We start from the raw sequence: 17,978 nt of genomic DNA on the forward strand, positions 1-17,978 counted from the left end.
TTTTAATGACCTTTTATTAAATTAACTTCAAAAGTTCTAAAAAAAACACGATATTGAATATTAATTAATTTTTATTTACACGCAAATAAATATTAACAAGTTAACAAGAACTTAAACAATTTTAAACAGAATATGGTACAAGGTTCTTTGACTACCTATTGACTCGATGGGTGTGAAAGAGATGGCCTGATTAACATATATTTGTCTCTTTTTAACCGACTACGACTAAGCCTAAAGAAAGGCACCAGTATTAGCAGATTATGTAGCTTCTAACCATTACACACCCATAATCTTACAAACTATGAGATCTCAAGTCTCGACCATTGAGTAACTAAAGCTGGGTCCACACTCCACCACTTACCACCCACCACCACCGTCCATACTGATAACCGATTGAGCCTTGCTTGTTTCAAGCCCTACGATCGGTGTCACGGATGGTCACACTATAGGGAGCGTGCATGAACTTTAGAATGCAGCACAGGAGCCGTCAGATTTTTGGCGCGAGGCGTAAATGTGATGTTTATTGTTCCGATGTAGCCCACAAGATGGCAGAACCTCCTATGCACAAGAAATCACGTGACGTGTAAATGTACATATTTATGGTTCCGATTCAGGCCACAAGATGGCAGACCCTCCAACGCGCACGGTCCGTATTGGCGCCCGAACTGTCAGAGATCGCGCGCCATCACGGCGTCCGAGTGTGATTTACCTAAGCTATGCCTGTTTTCCGTGTTTTAATGTATTAAATCCTTTATTTAATGATGCATGGTGTTTTCTCCTTTAAAAATACTTACGTATCCGATCGAGAGTGTATCGAAAACCGCGTAGCAACATGGATTGCGCGCGATCACATACGGCGTCTTTCTACTATCGGCTATCTTTTTGCGTCCACACTAACAATCATGATACGCGAAAAAGATACGATACGCGTGATCGTAATCGGCAATATGATACAAGTGTGGACCCAGCTTAAGGCTTAATTTGCCATATTTTCCTAAGTCCCGGTGTATTTTTAAAATCACCGATTCGAATCGAATTTTGAGCTATAATATGGAATAAACGGTTCCAAATTCAAAACTGCAAACATGACTCTGGGATCTGGGAATTTAAACTATTTTAAACAGCTTAGCTAAAGCCCCTCTTGCATGTAATTTTGTACACTTTACTCAAAGGAAGAAACAAATTACATTTACATTTAACCTCTAGCGTCCCACCGTCCTAATTTTAGAAGTAGTAAATTAGTTAGAATAGAATTTTTGTTTTATTTTGTTCGATTAAAAAAAACATTTGACAATTCTATTGTCTAATAGGATTGATTCAAATATAACGGCCAAATCTGCAGTAAATTTTGAATGATTTGTCGTTAAAGGTTGAAACTTCTTCACATGGGTAGTTTTGACTACCTACTTAGTTGATTAATTCAAGACAATTTTGGTTAATCTAACATACACATCGAATATATACACGTTTAAAAGTCGCAAAGGAAATAAATTACAAATGACTTCACTGTCACTCACGGGACAAGTACCATACCAAATATAAGAGTAAACTTATCACAGACAAAAACATGAAATATCATATTTAGACTAGTTGCACGAAAATGCAATTGAGAGAAAAATACACAAAAAAAAAAATTTGTAATAATATGTTCGCAACAATCTCTGCCGACTTTTCGGGAGTGGTTAAAGGAAGTGGTCATAGCTACAAAAGGTGTACTTTTTCTTTATTCGACTTCTTCAATTTTAACCTCATTTTTGGTGATCCCATACTCAACATTGGGATGTTTTCTGTCATAATGCCTAATTACGTTTTGTTTATGCGAGAAATTTCTTTAACACACATTACAAGAAAACGGCTTCTCTTTAGTATGCGACCTCATGTGATATTTCAGCCTGCTCTCTCTAGGAAACTTCTTATTACAAATATGACAAACGAGATTTTTTACTTTGCTATGTCTGACTTCATGTCTGTCCCTATTATGTTTATGCGCAAAAGGTTTTTTACACATTCTGCAGGGATATGGTTTTTCCCCTGTGTGTATGCGCATATGAGGCTTAATTAAACCGTAAGAGGTAAATCTTTTAAAGCATACTTTGCAAAAATACGGTTTATTACCGTTATGTAACTGTGTATGCCGAACTAAAGTACTTTTATGCTTAAAATTCATGCAGCATACATCGCACATGAAAGGTTTTTGTTCATTATGCCTTGACATATGGCTATTAAGTAAAAACTCTTTATCGAAAAATTTATTACAGATAGGGCATTTAAAGATTTCCGTTTTAGCTTTATGCCGTTCTCTATGTTTCAGCATATTGCCTCTTATGCCGAAAGTTCGCCCGCATATATCGCAGGTGTGAGGTTTTATTTCCAAGTGCGACTTTTTGTGTTGCTCCAAATTTGAGACAGTTTTGAATCTCTTATTACACACGTCGCATTTATACTTCTTTTCTATGGTATGTAAGTAGATATGTTTGTCGAAGAATTTCTTATTTGTGTACGTGCGGTTGCAGTAGTCGCAGGTGTATGTTTCTTTCTCGTGCAGGGCTAGGTGGCGCTGCACGTTGCCTCGATTTGAGAATACTTTGTGACATATAGGGCAAGATGAAGTTCCGTTGACTTTGTCTACTGATGTTGGATCTGAAAGGAACAAGCAAAACGTATGAAAACCTTCAACAGGATATTTCATAATCAATGATATAGTGGTCAACATTTTATTCGTTGTCTTGTTTTTTTGTCCCCAGAAAATGTAACGGAGTGGAACTTTTTCTATGAGATGAAATTTAATTCTTAACTTTTCTCATGTAAAACATAATCTACAGCTAGAAAGATATGGGATAGTAACTTTTTTATTTATTTAATAGAAAACGGAAATACAAACGTGACAGAGTGGTCAGAAACAAGATACGAGTAAAGAGTGTTTTAATTGCTTGTTTTTGGATTGTAATAAATATTATAGGACATTATTACTCATCACACATATTAAACGCCTTTACCAGGGTTTAAACCCGGGACCATCGGCTTCATAAGCAGCGTCACTACCCATTAAGACAGAACTAGGACGTCCACATTCGTTTAGGCAAGTTTAAGCCAATATTTTACGCACCATTGTAGTCGGGGATGTCTGGCAGAATCAACTTCGGAGACGGCGGGCCTTGACGTTTCTTCTGTTTTCGTACTTTCTCTTCCTACAAAACCAATACTCTTTATTATTCATCAATAAAACAATTATTCACCAATAAATAGTTAACCGAGCGTCAGCGAAGGTCTTCATTCCAGCTTGGACTAAAATGCTTTCGTATGTTCGGATATTCTCCTCTACAGGTCGCACTTCTTAACCGATTCTCGTGATTTTTTTAGCAGGTTTCAAGAATCAAGATTTTTTTTGTCGAATCAGTATTCGAAAATGTTACAAAATGAATGCCTAATTTCAGATTGAAGCCAAGGGGTTCACGAAGTCTACAGCTCACAGAGCGACTAGTTAGCAAATTGAACTATTTTTGCTTTTAATGGTGCGATGTTATCGGCAAATACATCAGCATCCTGGATCTGTGAAAGAAACTGATTGCTCAGTGTGACGGCTCTGGCAGTAAGTGCATTGCTTGGCGGGTTTTAGTTTTACCGGCTGTAATGGCAAAAAGATTTGGCACGCGTCTCCCTTTGCGTCCGCGTTCGTGAAGTTATTCGGGACAAATAACTAAACCTACTCAAATCAAGCTGATTGTCCATCATGCAGATATATATAGAAGGTACTAAATAGTACAAATTAGGTACAAAAATATGGAATGCTCTTTGTTGATTTTTATTTAGACACCCGCCATCCTGACTCTCACTCGCACAGCTGTCATTCGTCTGCAACCCAAGTCTACTCAGGGCCGAAGGACTGTCGTGATGCATTTGTCGAACAACTGAAGTATTTGTTCAATCTGGCACTAAAAAATATTAGGTACATACCTGTCGTTTTGGTAAATTACAAAAAGTAAACAAATCTGGGTCCAAATATGATATACATAATTACACACTGATTGTAATATTATCAATATTTGAGTCCATTATACACTGTGTAACACGAGGCACCCGAAAGATTTTAAGTGATGAAATTTGTAGACTAAAATGTCATATATTTTTTTCTGGAATTCGCCTAGTTTCATATTAATACCAATTAAAAAAAAATCGTATTGTGACGAATGAATGTGGAGGGAAGTAACGGGAGAGGAAAACCGAGGAAAAGGTGGATGGATTGTGTGAGAGATGATATGAAACGAACGCGAGTGAATGACGAGATGGCAGCGAGAGAGAGATATGGAGGAAAAGATACTGCGCCGACCCCAAATGAATGTGATAAGGGCAAGCGAATGATGATTGTTACTTAGTACTAAACGCCTTTTTGATGGCGATGATGCCCTTATGGGGTCTAAATAACCTTATTGATAGATCTATCAAAAAGAGACAAGTAACACTTTGCAAAAACTAGGTATTACCAAAAAAAGTGAAAAATTAAGTGGCAGTTTTTTCAATAATATTTACTTTTTATGTACAAAATTTTTTTTTATGGCGAAATTAATATATTAACTCAAGTAACATTTTTTCCTTCTTTTGTCCTCAGAAAACGGTTATGTATGTATGTATGTCACTTTATTGCACATAAACAGGTGAAAATAAAACAGACAAAACAAAACAAAAAAAAAGTTATATACAAAGGCGAACGTATCCCTAAAAGGGATCTCTTACAGCTAACCTTTGAGAAAATGCCAAACCTACCAGTTTTTGTAGCCGCCGTGCAGGTCAGGATCTCGACGACTCAAATAAAACTTCGATTTATAATGAAGTGTTAGGTATAATCTTCCAAAAGGTACTGGTTTACAAGGGTTCTTGCCAAAACGGTTAAATGTAGAAAGTGGGTGTTGATAGTATGGAGGATGATGAAAGAGTGATTTATATTTGATCAGTACAAAAAGTGGTTTAAATTTAGGTGCTTCTAATTGGCCGCGATACAAAATATGTGTAGCGCTCCTATTGGTGCTTTTGAAAAGCCTCCGACTACTAGCCGAGCCCGACGGCTGCGTTTAGCTACTGCATTGGGAATATTTTTATATAATAATAAGTTGCATTCGCAACAGTTATCAGTTAGCGACCAGTTGTAGCCGTTAAGTAAGTACTAATATAATCCCATTTAATGATACATAAACTATTGTAGTAGTTTGTTATTTCATTGTAAGATTCCTGCGCCCTTGCAAGGTCCATATTGTGTAATATGTTCGCAACAACTATTATATTTTTGATTGTTTTGAATTAGTTCAGAAATCAGAATTCATCGCATTTATTCGTGAGTTAGTTCGTAAATCATCTGACCGCATTGGGACTGTACGATACCGTACATCTAGATATATGTAGGTAGAGAGAGTAAATGTTTAAGTGGTCAGTTTAATGGTAACCTTCGCTTTGTTCGTTATTAACCAGATCAGTTGTAAATGGAAATACAGTCTTAATTAAAATGAATGTTGGTGTTTCCCTTATTAAGACCTGTGCCCAACAGGGACGAAATATGGCACTTTAAATTTATTTATTATTAAAAATCATGCACATGTCTGCTTTGCACAATTGGATGGAATTGGAATCATATGTAAATATGTAAACACAAAACATTACTCACAGGTAAGTCCTGATCGGGCTCGATCTTCACCAGGCGTGTGTGTCTGTCTGTGTGTTCTGCTGCTTCATATTTAATGCAGACCTGAGGCAAGCACATTTGTCCGTCTGTCTGCTCTGCTTCATACTCTATGCCGACGTCCTGAGGCTCAATCTTCACTGTCACTTGACTATCAGGTGTTGTTGATTCATCGCTGAAAGTACATTTTATGATAACTTTGTATCAAGCCAATTGGCGTTTGCGTCCGACATTTGATCAGACAATTTAATCAGATTGGCAAAAAGTTGTTTCCATCTGGACTGGTCTTAAGTGTGTGCAGTAGCTGCAGTGTTGCCAGATCAAGAAATCAGCTTCCCACTATTAGTATCTAGGATAAAACATGCAAGTGTCGGATATAGGTTCCTGTCAAACACTGGTGCCACATTAAAAATTAAACAATTCTAATCAAAAAATTTAAAAATAATTTTTTTAATTAGAATTGTTTAATTTTTAATTAATTTTGTCAAAAATAATTATTTTAATCTTCTTTCCATCCTGTTACCCTCTGCTGGGGTGTAGGGCTCGAATCAGTTTCTTCCACTGACTCCGGTCCTGGGCAGTTTGGGTAACCTCCTCCCACCCCATCCCCAATACACCCAACTCTTGCTCCATGGAACAGCACCAAGTAAATTCAGGGCAACCATGTTTCCGTTTTCCGGGCATCTTCCAGGTCAGGGCCATTTTGGATAGGTGGTGGGTGGGCGGGTGGTGTATGATTTTAATGTTAATTTAAATTGTGTTGTACTTAAATTATAAGGCTCATACTTGACCTAGCCCTACAATATAGTCAATTATTTTGCATGTTAGGTTTTTATGTAATTGTACATTTTAACATTAATTCTTATTATGTATGTTATGCTTTTTTTATGGCAGTTACATTACCATTGGAGCGTCATTCATAAGCAGCACCCACCATAAGGTACTTTTACCTGTGGGACGTCACATATTAAATGTTTGTGTTCTACTATGTTAACGGCACCAATCATGGAACATTTAAGACAAAATTTGGAAAGTTTTTGATATTTCACCGACACATGTAAAACCGCTTTACACTTTAAAATTTGAATGTCCATTCGTCCTTTATGTTTTCTATGTATTCATTGAAAGCTACTGCAATTGTTTTCAATATTATTAACCAAATAAAACTGTGCTTTTTTTTGCTCCAGTCATGGAATGTATGGAGCCATTCATTTTCAAAATAACAAATATCAATAAAAAATTAAACTTAGCAGCTCTTTGGCTCTTGTTTATGGTAAAACATTGCCAGCGATTAAAAACTGATGGTAAATACTTGTTTTACAGGATTTGTTTATACCATTCCATTACTCTGGGCTGGATGGTCAGATGGAAGCCACTTTCGTAAAAACCTACACCAAATCATGGGATTCGTTGTCAAGCGGACCCCAGGCTCCCATGAGCCGTGGCAAAAAGCTGGGAGAACGCGAGGAAGAAGAGAAGAGGTTAATTGAATGTTTGGAAAAGAGTATTTGCATTATCGTTGACAAGGTAAAATAATATTAAAATTAAACTAATAATGAAATATATTAAAACCCTACAATTTTTAAGACATTTTTTTTAATTACCACGATGTCTTAGAGCTAGTCACTAATATATAACTATCATTATCACTTACTGGCCCAACGAAGGAGTAGTTTCCGAATTTATTAAATACAAAAACAAAATAATTACCTTTTTTCTTCAATTTCAACTTTTATATTGACGAATTCAGTCTCCATTTGCGATCCCGGTTTGTTGCAAGTCTCTTCCAGACTTTCATCCGGATCTAGCGGTTCATTCTTAATAACAACCTCGAATGACATTATGAATATCTTTAAATACAACTAATTGAAACAAACACACGTATTTATAGCTAATTTACATCAAGATCAATGGTTTTTTCTCCTCAATTTTCCTATCGAAATTGGAGTACAATTCTCGTATTGACAGGAGTTAAATGAGCGTTCTGAAGCCAGAAAATATCAAGTTTATATTATTCCTAATGTTTCAGTATATTGCATTAAAAATCTTTCATTTAATATTTTTTGTATTATTTTATTTTATTATGATTAATTTTACTTCTCTTTTAATTGTACACACTGTTGTATAAAAATGGGTACATAAACAAAACGCAAATGTATTCTAGTATATGAACGTAGCTTAAGAGGATATTCAGAGGGATGTCATTTTCTTGATCGGCGGAAAATCAATCAATCACCCTTTTCTCGCGTACCTATTGTACATACCATACAGTATTTTATTGATTTATGAAACAGTATACTTACCTACCTTACTTATATACATATATTCTCTCTCTTTCCTTTTTAGGGTTCCGTAGCCAAATGGCAAAAAACGGAACCCTTATAGATTCGTCATGTCCGTCTGTCTGTCCGATTCTGTCACAGCCACTTTTTTCCGAAACTATAAGAGCTGTACTGTTCAAACTTAGTAAGTGGATGTATTCTATGAACCGCTTTAAGATGTTCACACAAAAATAGAAAAAAAACAATAAATTTTGGGGGTTCCCCATACTTAGAACTGAAACTCAAAAAATATTTTTTCATCAAACCCATACGTGTGGGGTATCTATAGATAGGTCTTCAAAAATGATATTGAGGTTTCTAATATCATTTTTTAGGGTTCCGTAGCCAAATGGCAAAAAACGGAACCCTTATAGATTCGTCATGTCCGTCTGTCTGTCCGATTCTGTCACAGCCACTTTTTTTCTAAAATGAATAGTTTGCGCGAGAGACACTTCCAAAGTGGTAAAATGTGTGTCCCCCCCCCCCCCCCGTAACTTCTAAAATAACAGAATGAAAAATCTAAAAAAAATATATGATATACATTGCCATGTAAACTTCCACCGAAAATTGGTTTCAACGAGATCTAGTAAGTAGTTTTTTTTAATACGTCATGAAATTAAAAAAAATTTTTTTTTTTTCAACATACCCATACATGTGGGGATCCATATCTATGGATAGGTCTTCAAAAATGATATTTAGGTTCCTAATATAATTTTTTTCTAAAGTGAATAGTTTGCGCGAGAGACACTACCAAAGTGGTAAAATGTGTGTCCAAAGTGGTAAAATGTTGAACGAGATCTAGTAGTTTAAGTAGTTTTTTTTAATACGTCATAAAGGAACCCTTCTTGGGCGAGTCCGACTCGCACTTGGCCGCTTTTTGTAAAAATCTTTGTGCCTGTGTTTTTGTTATTTTAGTGTCTATTGTGGCAAACAAATAAACAAATTATTTATTTATCGATTGTTAATTAAATAATGACATCGTTGTATTTCTCCTACGATATGGACATTTCTTTAAAGTGGCTTTACACTTTCTTGTCACTCGTTGCATTTTCCTGTTGCTCGTTGTCTTCTGAGTCACCTTATACCTAACATATTACTTTAGAAAACATTCATTCGGCGATTATATTTTTCTAGCAAATATTACTGCTATCTCCTGGGTGATAGGCCAGAAAAACGAAACAGGCATCCTTTGTAAAAAAAAACTTTATTAATAATAAATTTAATACAAACAACATATATTACGTTACTGCCCTTTTTTTTATTTGGTAGGTACCTTTTTATTACTATTAGGATACTTTAATTATCTAATGTTTCCGAAATCGGTATTTTATAGGTAGTTTTTAACTCGACAGATGGCGCTATTATAATATTGTCTGTTGAGTTACCCTTTACATCGCTTGAATAAAGATAGCTTATGAACGTCGATCTGTGATTTCCAGCCGCTTAAGCTGACACAAAGATTTTCTTATCACATCACTCGTTGCCAAGATTGTCTCCTGGGTCACATTGATACCTACGTTTTCCTGCGTTGTTATTTTTTACCACGTCGGGGGCGAACGGCCGGCAAAAATATACGGCCAGCCTGGTGGTAAACAGTCACCGTAGCCCATGGACGCCTGCAACTCCAGACATCTTTGCCACCGACGTAGTATTAAAAAAACGTGTCAAGGTTTTCAAACTATTAGTTATTAGTTCGCTCAGTCACAAAAGTTAATAAATAAGCTGAAATTTGAACAAAAATTATTGGCTCAGGATCGATTCGTCCACAATCCTATTTCGTCATCTTATTAACTTGTCATTATTGCCATATGGTCCACTGTTCTGGTTGGTTAACATTCCTATATCGTCACTTTCCTATGTGGTCCACAGTGCTAACTCGTCAACATTCCTATATGGTCCACAGTGTTGGTAAAAATTACATCGTATGAGAAAATGATCGCAAATAAATCGGCTGACGACACATTTTGTTTACTTAATACTAGTTCTGTCCTAATTATAAATCTGTGTCATATCATATATCCTTTTTTCTTCATAAAGAGTGGATATACAAAAATAAGTAGGTAACATTAAATATCCAATGCCTTAATTTTCTTTATAATAATTGTTTTGAAGATGGTTTAGAACGTAAACGTTCTGAGAAATGTGCCAGACACCACAGAGGAAAAATAGAAGACATAGCCGAAAGTGCTTTTTGCAAAATTAGGTCATATTTTAACGCAAAATTTCAGAAACAGGTTTAATAAAACAAACATTGTTTTAATTAAATATATTTGATCACATATCACATCATTATTATGTAAATAATATGTAATAAAGTATGTACCTACTTACTTAATATAACTAAGTGTTTTAGGAACTACCTTTGTAAAATTGTAAAAAAAAAATGGTATCTAAGTATGTATATTGAGACTTATTTTTGCTTATACCTCTTAAAGTTTACAGCTTTATCAACTAATGTCTTTTGGGCCACTTTTTATAATAATTAATCAAGAACTTTAACTCTTCAAGCGGTATATGTCGTTTTAGAGTTGTTGGAATTTTGATTTTATTTCAATTAATCAAATTTCAATTTTAAATGACGTAATCGGTCGGGAGCCGACGGCCTACCACTCCAAGGGTTAAAAACATAACATTTTTATTTCACAAATCAATAGTTGGATCGTTAAACGATTAATCGGTTGATTACCTAAATGGATATTATATATAACGCACCTCCTAAACAAAGCAAAAGTACATAAATGAATTTTTGGACGTTATATTTACTACACTCTTTTGTCTATGGCTACCGCACAGTTAAGCACAATTCTGCCAAAAACGAGTATCCAGCTTCACACGGCTGATAAGAGAGTAAATCATAAAAAATCCGATAGAGAGATATCGTTAATCTGTGTAATAGGTGGAACAAAATATAACGGACACAATTTAACATCAACCACCACCAATTTTGTACCAAACCCCCTCTCCCTAATTCTACGTCATGTACGTGAACCGTGAACGTATTAGTTCATTGTAAGATAAGTTTACTAATTACTTTGGACATTAAAAGCACATGGAACATTAATAGCAACAAACATAAAGTGTATATATATTTATAGTTTTATGTATCAAGATATTTACACGTAATTCCAAATTTTTCCACAACTAATTTGACGTTGATGATGGACAGATGGACATTACAAAGGTAGTTCTTAAAATACTCTAATTGTATTTACCATCAGTAACAAAAACAACACTGAACAATAAAGATTCCATTGACATTTGACAAACAAGAGGGATGCAGGCATGTGTTAAAAAGAAACAATAATATACAAATATACATACCCTGTATAAGATCGTTTTAAGAACAAAAGATACCAAAGTTCTTTTAGTTTTTATAAGAAATATTAAAACATTTTAAGTGTCTTGTCACGCATTGGTTAGTAGTTATGAACCATTTGAAAATTAAAAGAAAATGTTTTACAAAATTTCTTCTAAAAAACTGTGTTGTCTCTTGGGTAACAATATCACAGGGCATAAAATCAAGAAATTTATTCACACAACCGTATCCCTCTTGCCATGAAATTTGACCCCACCTGCATATACTGATTGTGTGCAGGAGGGTCATCTCTCTCTGCAGCTGACAAGGGCGGATCCACCGTTGTGGGCACGTTGGGCATGCCCACAACCCTAATAGGGTGCCCTATTGATTCGCCGATTTTTGTTTCGCAGACGTTTTGGCAGAAGACTGTTTGGAAGAATTTCATTACGCAGAGGAGTCAGTTGGCATAACATTTATAAACAGATTTACTTTTCGTAGAATAATCGTTTGGTAACTCACAATTACCCTAGAAACCCGTGGTCGAAACACGATAGGAAGAGTGATTTTTAATAATTTACTAACATTACAGTGGCAATTGTTTTTAGCTTAAGGAGTCTTAGAAACCTGAAACATTTACAAATATTAGTACAAATTTCTAAAAATAATGCCTGTTTTGAATTTTCAGGCGTAAGAGTCTTTTTTGTGTCTATTGCATCTATTTTAACAGGGCCCCATGGACTGCAATAAATTGCTTGCGATTTCCGATACATTACTTTATACGCCGATAATATTTATGTGGTACCGCAATTGCTAAATGACTAAGTAAACTAGCTGTTATAATTTAACTGTCACTTCATTCGAAATTAAATTAACAAATAAATGTTACTAGAGTAAAACTTGTTTAATCGGACAGATTACTTGCCAAATGAAATTCTTAGGTTACTAATACAATGTAGATTACCAAGTTTTTTGCCAAATAAGAAAGTAAGAAATAAATAAAAAAAACCCCCAACCAAAAGATCCAAAAGGTTACCAAAAGTTTTTGGCTTGATTCTCATTTTCCAAAGAATTTATCGTAAAAACATAAACACCAAATAATCATTTCCCAACTCAATACATAGCATAAAAATGTTTTGCATCGGAACTTCTTGAAAAACAATGTTTAGACATTTCCGTATTTAAAAAAATTTCGTCACCATTTTTAGGGTTCCGTAGCCAAATGGCAAAAAACGGAACCCTTATAGATTCGTCGTGTCCGTCTGTCTGTCCGTTTATGTCACAGCCACTTTTTTCCGAAACTATAAGAGCTATACTGTTCAAACTTGGTAAGTAGATGTATTCTATGAACCGTATTAAGAAAAATAGAAAAAAAACAATAAATTTTGGGGGTTCCCCATACTTAGAACTGAAACTCAAAAAATCTTTTTTCATCAAACCCATACGTGTGGGGTATCTATGGATAGGTCTTCAAAAATGATATTTAGGTTTCTAATATCATTTTTTTTTCTAAACTGAATAGTTTGCGCGAGAGACACTTCCAAAGTGGACAAATGTGTCCCCCCCCCCCTGTAAATTCTAAAATAACAGAATGAAAAAAAAATGATATACATTACCATGCAAACTTCCACCGAAAATTGGTTTGAACGAGATCTAGTAAGTAGTTTTATTTAATACGTCATAAATGGTACGGAACCCTTCATGGGCGAGTCCGACTCGCACTTGGCCGCTTTTTTATTCCTCGAATAATTTAGTTGCCAAATTTATAGGTACGTTAATCAAATCAAAACATTACAAACCTAACAATCTTTTTTATATATAGAATCTACCTTTAACTTCAATTAAATAGTAACTTAACCTAACCACACAGTATTTTATGCGACAGTTCGTTTTTGTGGGGGTCGCAGCTCTAACCTAACCCGCTTTTCCGGCAACGGTTTGCCTCTCTGGGGGTCGCAGTTCTAACCTAATCTGCTTTTTCAAGAGTTCATTATTAAGAGTGTCGCAGTTCTAACCTAACCCGCTTTTTTGGCAACAATTCGTTTTTATGTTATTGTAAAAAATAAATAAAAATAGACTAAACATGTTTGATAAACTAAAAATTGTTAAACATTTTTAAACCAAGTGAAACATTTTGGTCAAATGAATGTTGTTGAATTATTGTTAGGGAAATGGTAATTTGTTAAATTGAAATCTGTCAAATAAATATATAGGAAAATTTTTATTGAAAAATGTACAGTTGGAAAAAAAATGTCGGGAAATTGTTTGGTTAAAGTTTTTTGGGTAAAATCAAAACTCTACCAAAAGTTACATCTAGGTACGAATAAATCCCTCTGCAAAACGATGTTCGGCGAAACGTCTGCGAATCAATAATCCACAAAAAATAGGTCGGGGAATCATTAGGTACCCCCTTATAGTCTTGTGACGTAACACTTTCACGGTCTATTGAGATCGATAGGCTGATGATCGTTCATGAACGACGACGATCATGACTCATCCGATTTTCGGGTGGTTGGTGACCACAACCTTTTTTGAGGGCTGGATCCGCGCCTGGCAGCTGACTGTACGTACAGTCGCCATCAAATACATCGGAGCGGCCAAGGTGTTCGAAATATCTGAACAAATCCTCTATTACCAACGTCAACGTGCATGTTCAGATATTTTTGAGCGCCTTCGGAGCTCCGATATGTCTGATGACGACTGTACCTAATGGAATTCGTATTTCAAAATACGCAAAATTACAATACGTGGAGAATTCGTTATAAAAACATCAAAAACATGTACACTTTTCATTACATACATTGCTTTAAGATGTATTGGAACGAGCAAGGTGTTACAATGCATATTTAGATATTTCTGAGCACCGAGGCCGCTCCCATATCCTCGTAAGGCCCAAGGTCCTACCTATAGGACTTATTCAGTTCTATGAAATTTAAATCATATTCAATTAGGACAGAGTTGCATTTGTTTTGTTTCGTGCAATTTTCAAACAAAATAAAATCTACTGTATTCCGTGCACTATAGGTTCAAATTCCAGTGGCAAATTTTGGATTTTTCATTTCTATGGCTGGGCCTAAGAGGATATATCGGATAGTGATTTATTTTACCAGTAGACCTAGCACAGAAGCGACGCGACAGCATATCACCCGCGAGATATTCTAACTGTCCCTCTTTAATTAATACAGTTAGAAAAGGACGGATAGTTTATCTCGCGGGCGCGATACTGTCGCGATAGGTTGCCAAGACACCTAAAAGTGTTTCTTCTCTGATGGATGTTATAAATTGAAAAGTGTAAGTATTGGAATAATTTAAGCTTACAATAAATTTAAAAGTTGAAAATTTACTGCCTTAGATGGAACTTGAAATCACGACCTCTGGATCGATACTCCAGCGCTCTGCCAACTGAGCCACCAAGACCTCATACATAGCCAGCGAATTTTTCCACTATATAGGTCTAGGAGCAAGGAGAAATTAATTAATTTAGTATGGGTATTACAACGTTACTGGTGGATTTCCATTATGATTGGGAACTCCGGTAGGCGTTAAGAAGTATTACGCTCTTAGGGTAGATGTCGCTACGGTCCCCTAGACCGATATAGTGGAAAAATTAGCTGGCTATGGATGAGATCCAGGTGGCTCAGTTGGCAGAGCGCTGGAGTATCGATCCAGAGGCCGTGAGTCCAAGTCTCACCCACGGCAGTAATTTATCCACTTTTAAATTTATTGTAAGCTTAATAGCATCATTCGCAGACGTTTATGCTTCTTAAAAATTTATTTAAGTGTATTTTTCGATAAATGTTCAACGTAAGCCTCATCTCATAAGTTTGTTTCACATCTATTACATTAAAAATCTACTTAAAATGGCAGTTTCACATAAGAAATACATCTATAATTCAACAGAGAATAAAGTTATAACAGAGTGCTAAGGTCTCAAAAAACGTGCCATTAAAATTAGGAAACCAAGATATTAATATGTGACTGAAAATTTGACTATTTTACGGTACATATGGTGGTACTTTAAAGGTTGTCTGGAAGAGATCGCTTTTTAGCGATAAGACCGCCTGTTGTTACCTGGTTCTATTTTCCTTTAAAATTCATTTGTAGTTTTACATGTATGTAAAATGTATAATTGTTGGTGCAATAAAGAATATTTACTTACTTACTTTACCGCACTAGTGCGGGAATCAGCACATCACGTAACTATGTTGAAAATTTAAAGAGCCATATGTACTGTAAAACGTTGGACGATACATGTGCGAATAGGTGATTTGCAACTCGTGTCGATTTAAAACACTGCCTTCGATCGTGTTTTAATTTATCGCGACTCGTTTCGAATTTCCTATTTTTCGCACTTGTAATGTACCTGCTATTTGCTGTCTCCTGGCTCACGTGAACGTCCCTGTAGCACTGAATTAAACTCTCTTCTCTATTATAAAAAAAGTATTTTATATTTGATTGGGTACTTTCTAGACAATCTCACATACTATTACTTAAAAAGCTAAATGCGACAGCAAATTGGATCTTTTTCTGTAAGTATTTATAGTTTTTGTAAAAACTTGTATATTCTCGTTGCTGTAATCATGTGAATCATGTCTCCTGGATAACTCTTAAATATATTTGTAAAACATCAAATATAAAATTGTAACTGTAACAAATGCAAACTTATATTTCCTAAGTTACAAATATCTAAAAAAACTGTGTCTAGTTGTATGATTGCCTCTTAGCTAATTAAATTGAATTAGACTATACTTCGCGGCGTAATGGTTCCTATGACAGTTGCTTCAAGTACATTTTATTTGGGCTTAATTGAAAAATAATAGGCGTAATATATTATTACTTAAATGGGTATATCATTTCCAAATAAATTAATGTGATAATTTCAAAAAAATTGTGCACATACATTTTATGTGACAGCTACGCTTCACAGGTGACCGAAGAGCTGGCAGCTGTCTCGCACAACGTACTAGCATCGCAATAATAATAATAAAAATAAACTGCTATAGGAAACATCGTTCGACGCGCGAGGTATAACGAATGTTTACGGACACACGACATGACACTTCAGTGAGATATATTTTACAGAAATTTGCCAAACCTCAGGCACTTGTATTCATCAGTTTCATGACCTGTTTTTTACAAAAATATTTGTACAAAAACGATCCATTGTTTAAATAAAATGCATTGAATTATATATAATAATTGAATAGTATCAAAATAAAAATCTTTTTTCTATTCTTTGCATACAAGGGGTGAAGGAGAACCTGAAGGATTTTAATTTTGTATTCCTGATCAGATTTCGTCTACGATATAAGTAGAAAGTTCAGAGGATTAGGCTAGATTTAAAAATATAGTATTTTTCAAACTCGATGGGTAGGATGACATATGCAGTTTCCATATAATTTATAACCTAAAAATACCAAATTTGGCAAAATTGTGTTGAGATGATATCCATCAGCGTACCCAAACCCATCGAGTTTGAAAAATAATATAATAATACAACTATCGTCTCCCACCATGGGGCTTTAAATGTAGGGCTTGAATCTATTCGCTAAATGCAGCTACTTTTACTATGGAGCCAACCAGAAATCATTATTTTTTAGGCTTTTCCAGAGAAAATTTCGACATCAGCTACAATGTATGAAAAAGCCAAAAAATATTCGCGATTCCGGGGTTAGTCCTATCATCAAAATTAGCTCAGTGTAGAGTAGTAAATCGATGCAAAAACCCCATGGCGGGAGACACCCTGTATTTGTTTCCTTTGGCCTCAATGCGTGGTAAAATCCTTTAGGTTATTTCCAAGCACCCTATATAAGAATGTTTTAAATACAGTCGTATATTAATTTTTCTGGAGTAAATGGTGAAGGCATCATTTTGTACGCACCTGAAGACAATTCAATATACTTAAGTAAATTAAAAAAAACGACGTAATATCATTTTCCTTTTCCAAATACCTGAGCTATTTTATAATATAATGTTCGCAAATATGCGTTTAATTACATTAATTATTATTAATAAGACATATAATTTTGGTGTCACATTATATATTTATTTGTCATAATTTTGCCTAAACATAGGTTTAGAGTCGGTCCAAGCTAACTCTGCAGTGCATTTGATAGCACACTTCCACGCTCTATGCTATTAAAATCGCTGCAGAGTTATCTTGGTGTAACTCTACCTATCATTTTGTATAATTTAGCTAGGTATACTACAAGATACTTTAACATATACATTGTGTTTTTATTGAATTCCGTTAACTTCGGGGTATGACTAAGTACATTTAAGTAAACTAAATGGCATAGGTAATTTTCGAAAACATTTATATTTCCTGAAATTAATTAACTGCTGCATATCGCGTTATTATAAAACGGGCATTATTATTTAACTCAACCGTAATTTACTGTATTTACAGTAAATTACGGTTGAGTAAATCATACGATATAATGACCGGATATCCTACGGTTCGCCAACACAAACGTCACGCGGTACGACCGCTCTGCTCGCCGGTCTAACATCAACTGACTGTAACTGTCAGTGACGTCACCATGACGTAAGCGCTCGAAACGTCTATACACTACATTAACCAAACAATTAAAAACTATGACATTTCGAACATCGACCGTTCTAGATAGTACTTGCATTAAGCAGCAAATGTATAAACTCGTACGAATACTAATCAATACGTAAACAAGCCCTA

The 17,978-nt window shown here is 35.1% G+C and overlaps 1 protein-coding gene across 1 annotated transcript; it reads right to left on the minus strand.

Annotated features, from left to right (window-relative positions):
• Positions 1 to 53: 53 nt before the first annotated feature.
• Positions 54 to 7,648, minus strand: LOC133532978 (gastrula zinc finger protein XlCGF57.1-like). Its single transcript, XM_061871881.1, has 4 exons — positions 7,379 to 7,648; positions 5,654 to 5,843; positions 3,107 to 3,188; positions 54 to 2,640 (listed from the first exon to the last, which is right to left on the minus strand). The coding sequence occupies exons 1-4, from the start codon at positions 7,507 to 7,509 to the stop codon at positions 1,832 to 1,834; spliced, it is 1,212 nt and encodes a 403-aa protein (XP_061727865.1). The 5' UTR covers positions 7,510 to 7,648; the 3' UTR covers positions 54 to 1,831.
• Positions 7,649 to 17,978: the final 10,330 nt, after the last annotated feature.

Source organism: Cydia pomonella, chromosome 28 (genome assembly GCF_033807575.1).
Source record: "Cydia pomonella isolate Wapato2018A chromosome 28, ilCydPomo1, whole genome shotgun sequence".
Lineage (NCBI taxonomy): Eukaryota > Metazoa > Arthropoda > Insecta > Lepidoptera > Tortricidae > Cydia > Cydia pomonella.

Bases quoted from the DNA above. Each gene is read 5' to 3' on its own strand.
- LOC133532978 (XM_061871881.1), bottom strand. From the start codon at position 7,509: ATGTCATTCGAGGTTGTTATTAAGAATGAACCGCTAGATCCGGATGAA. The intron at 5,844-7,378 runs GTAATTATTTTG...ATGTACTTTCAG, and splicing joins GTTGAAATTGAAGAAAAAAG to CGATGAATCAACAACACCTG. The intron at 2,641-3,106 runs GTGCGTAAAATA...TGTTCCTTTCAG, and splicing joins AGACATCCCCGACTACAATG to ATCCAACATCAGTAGACAAA.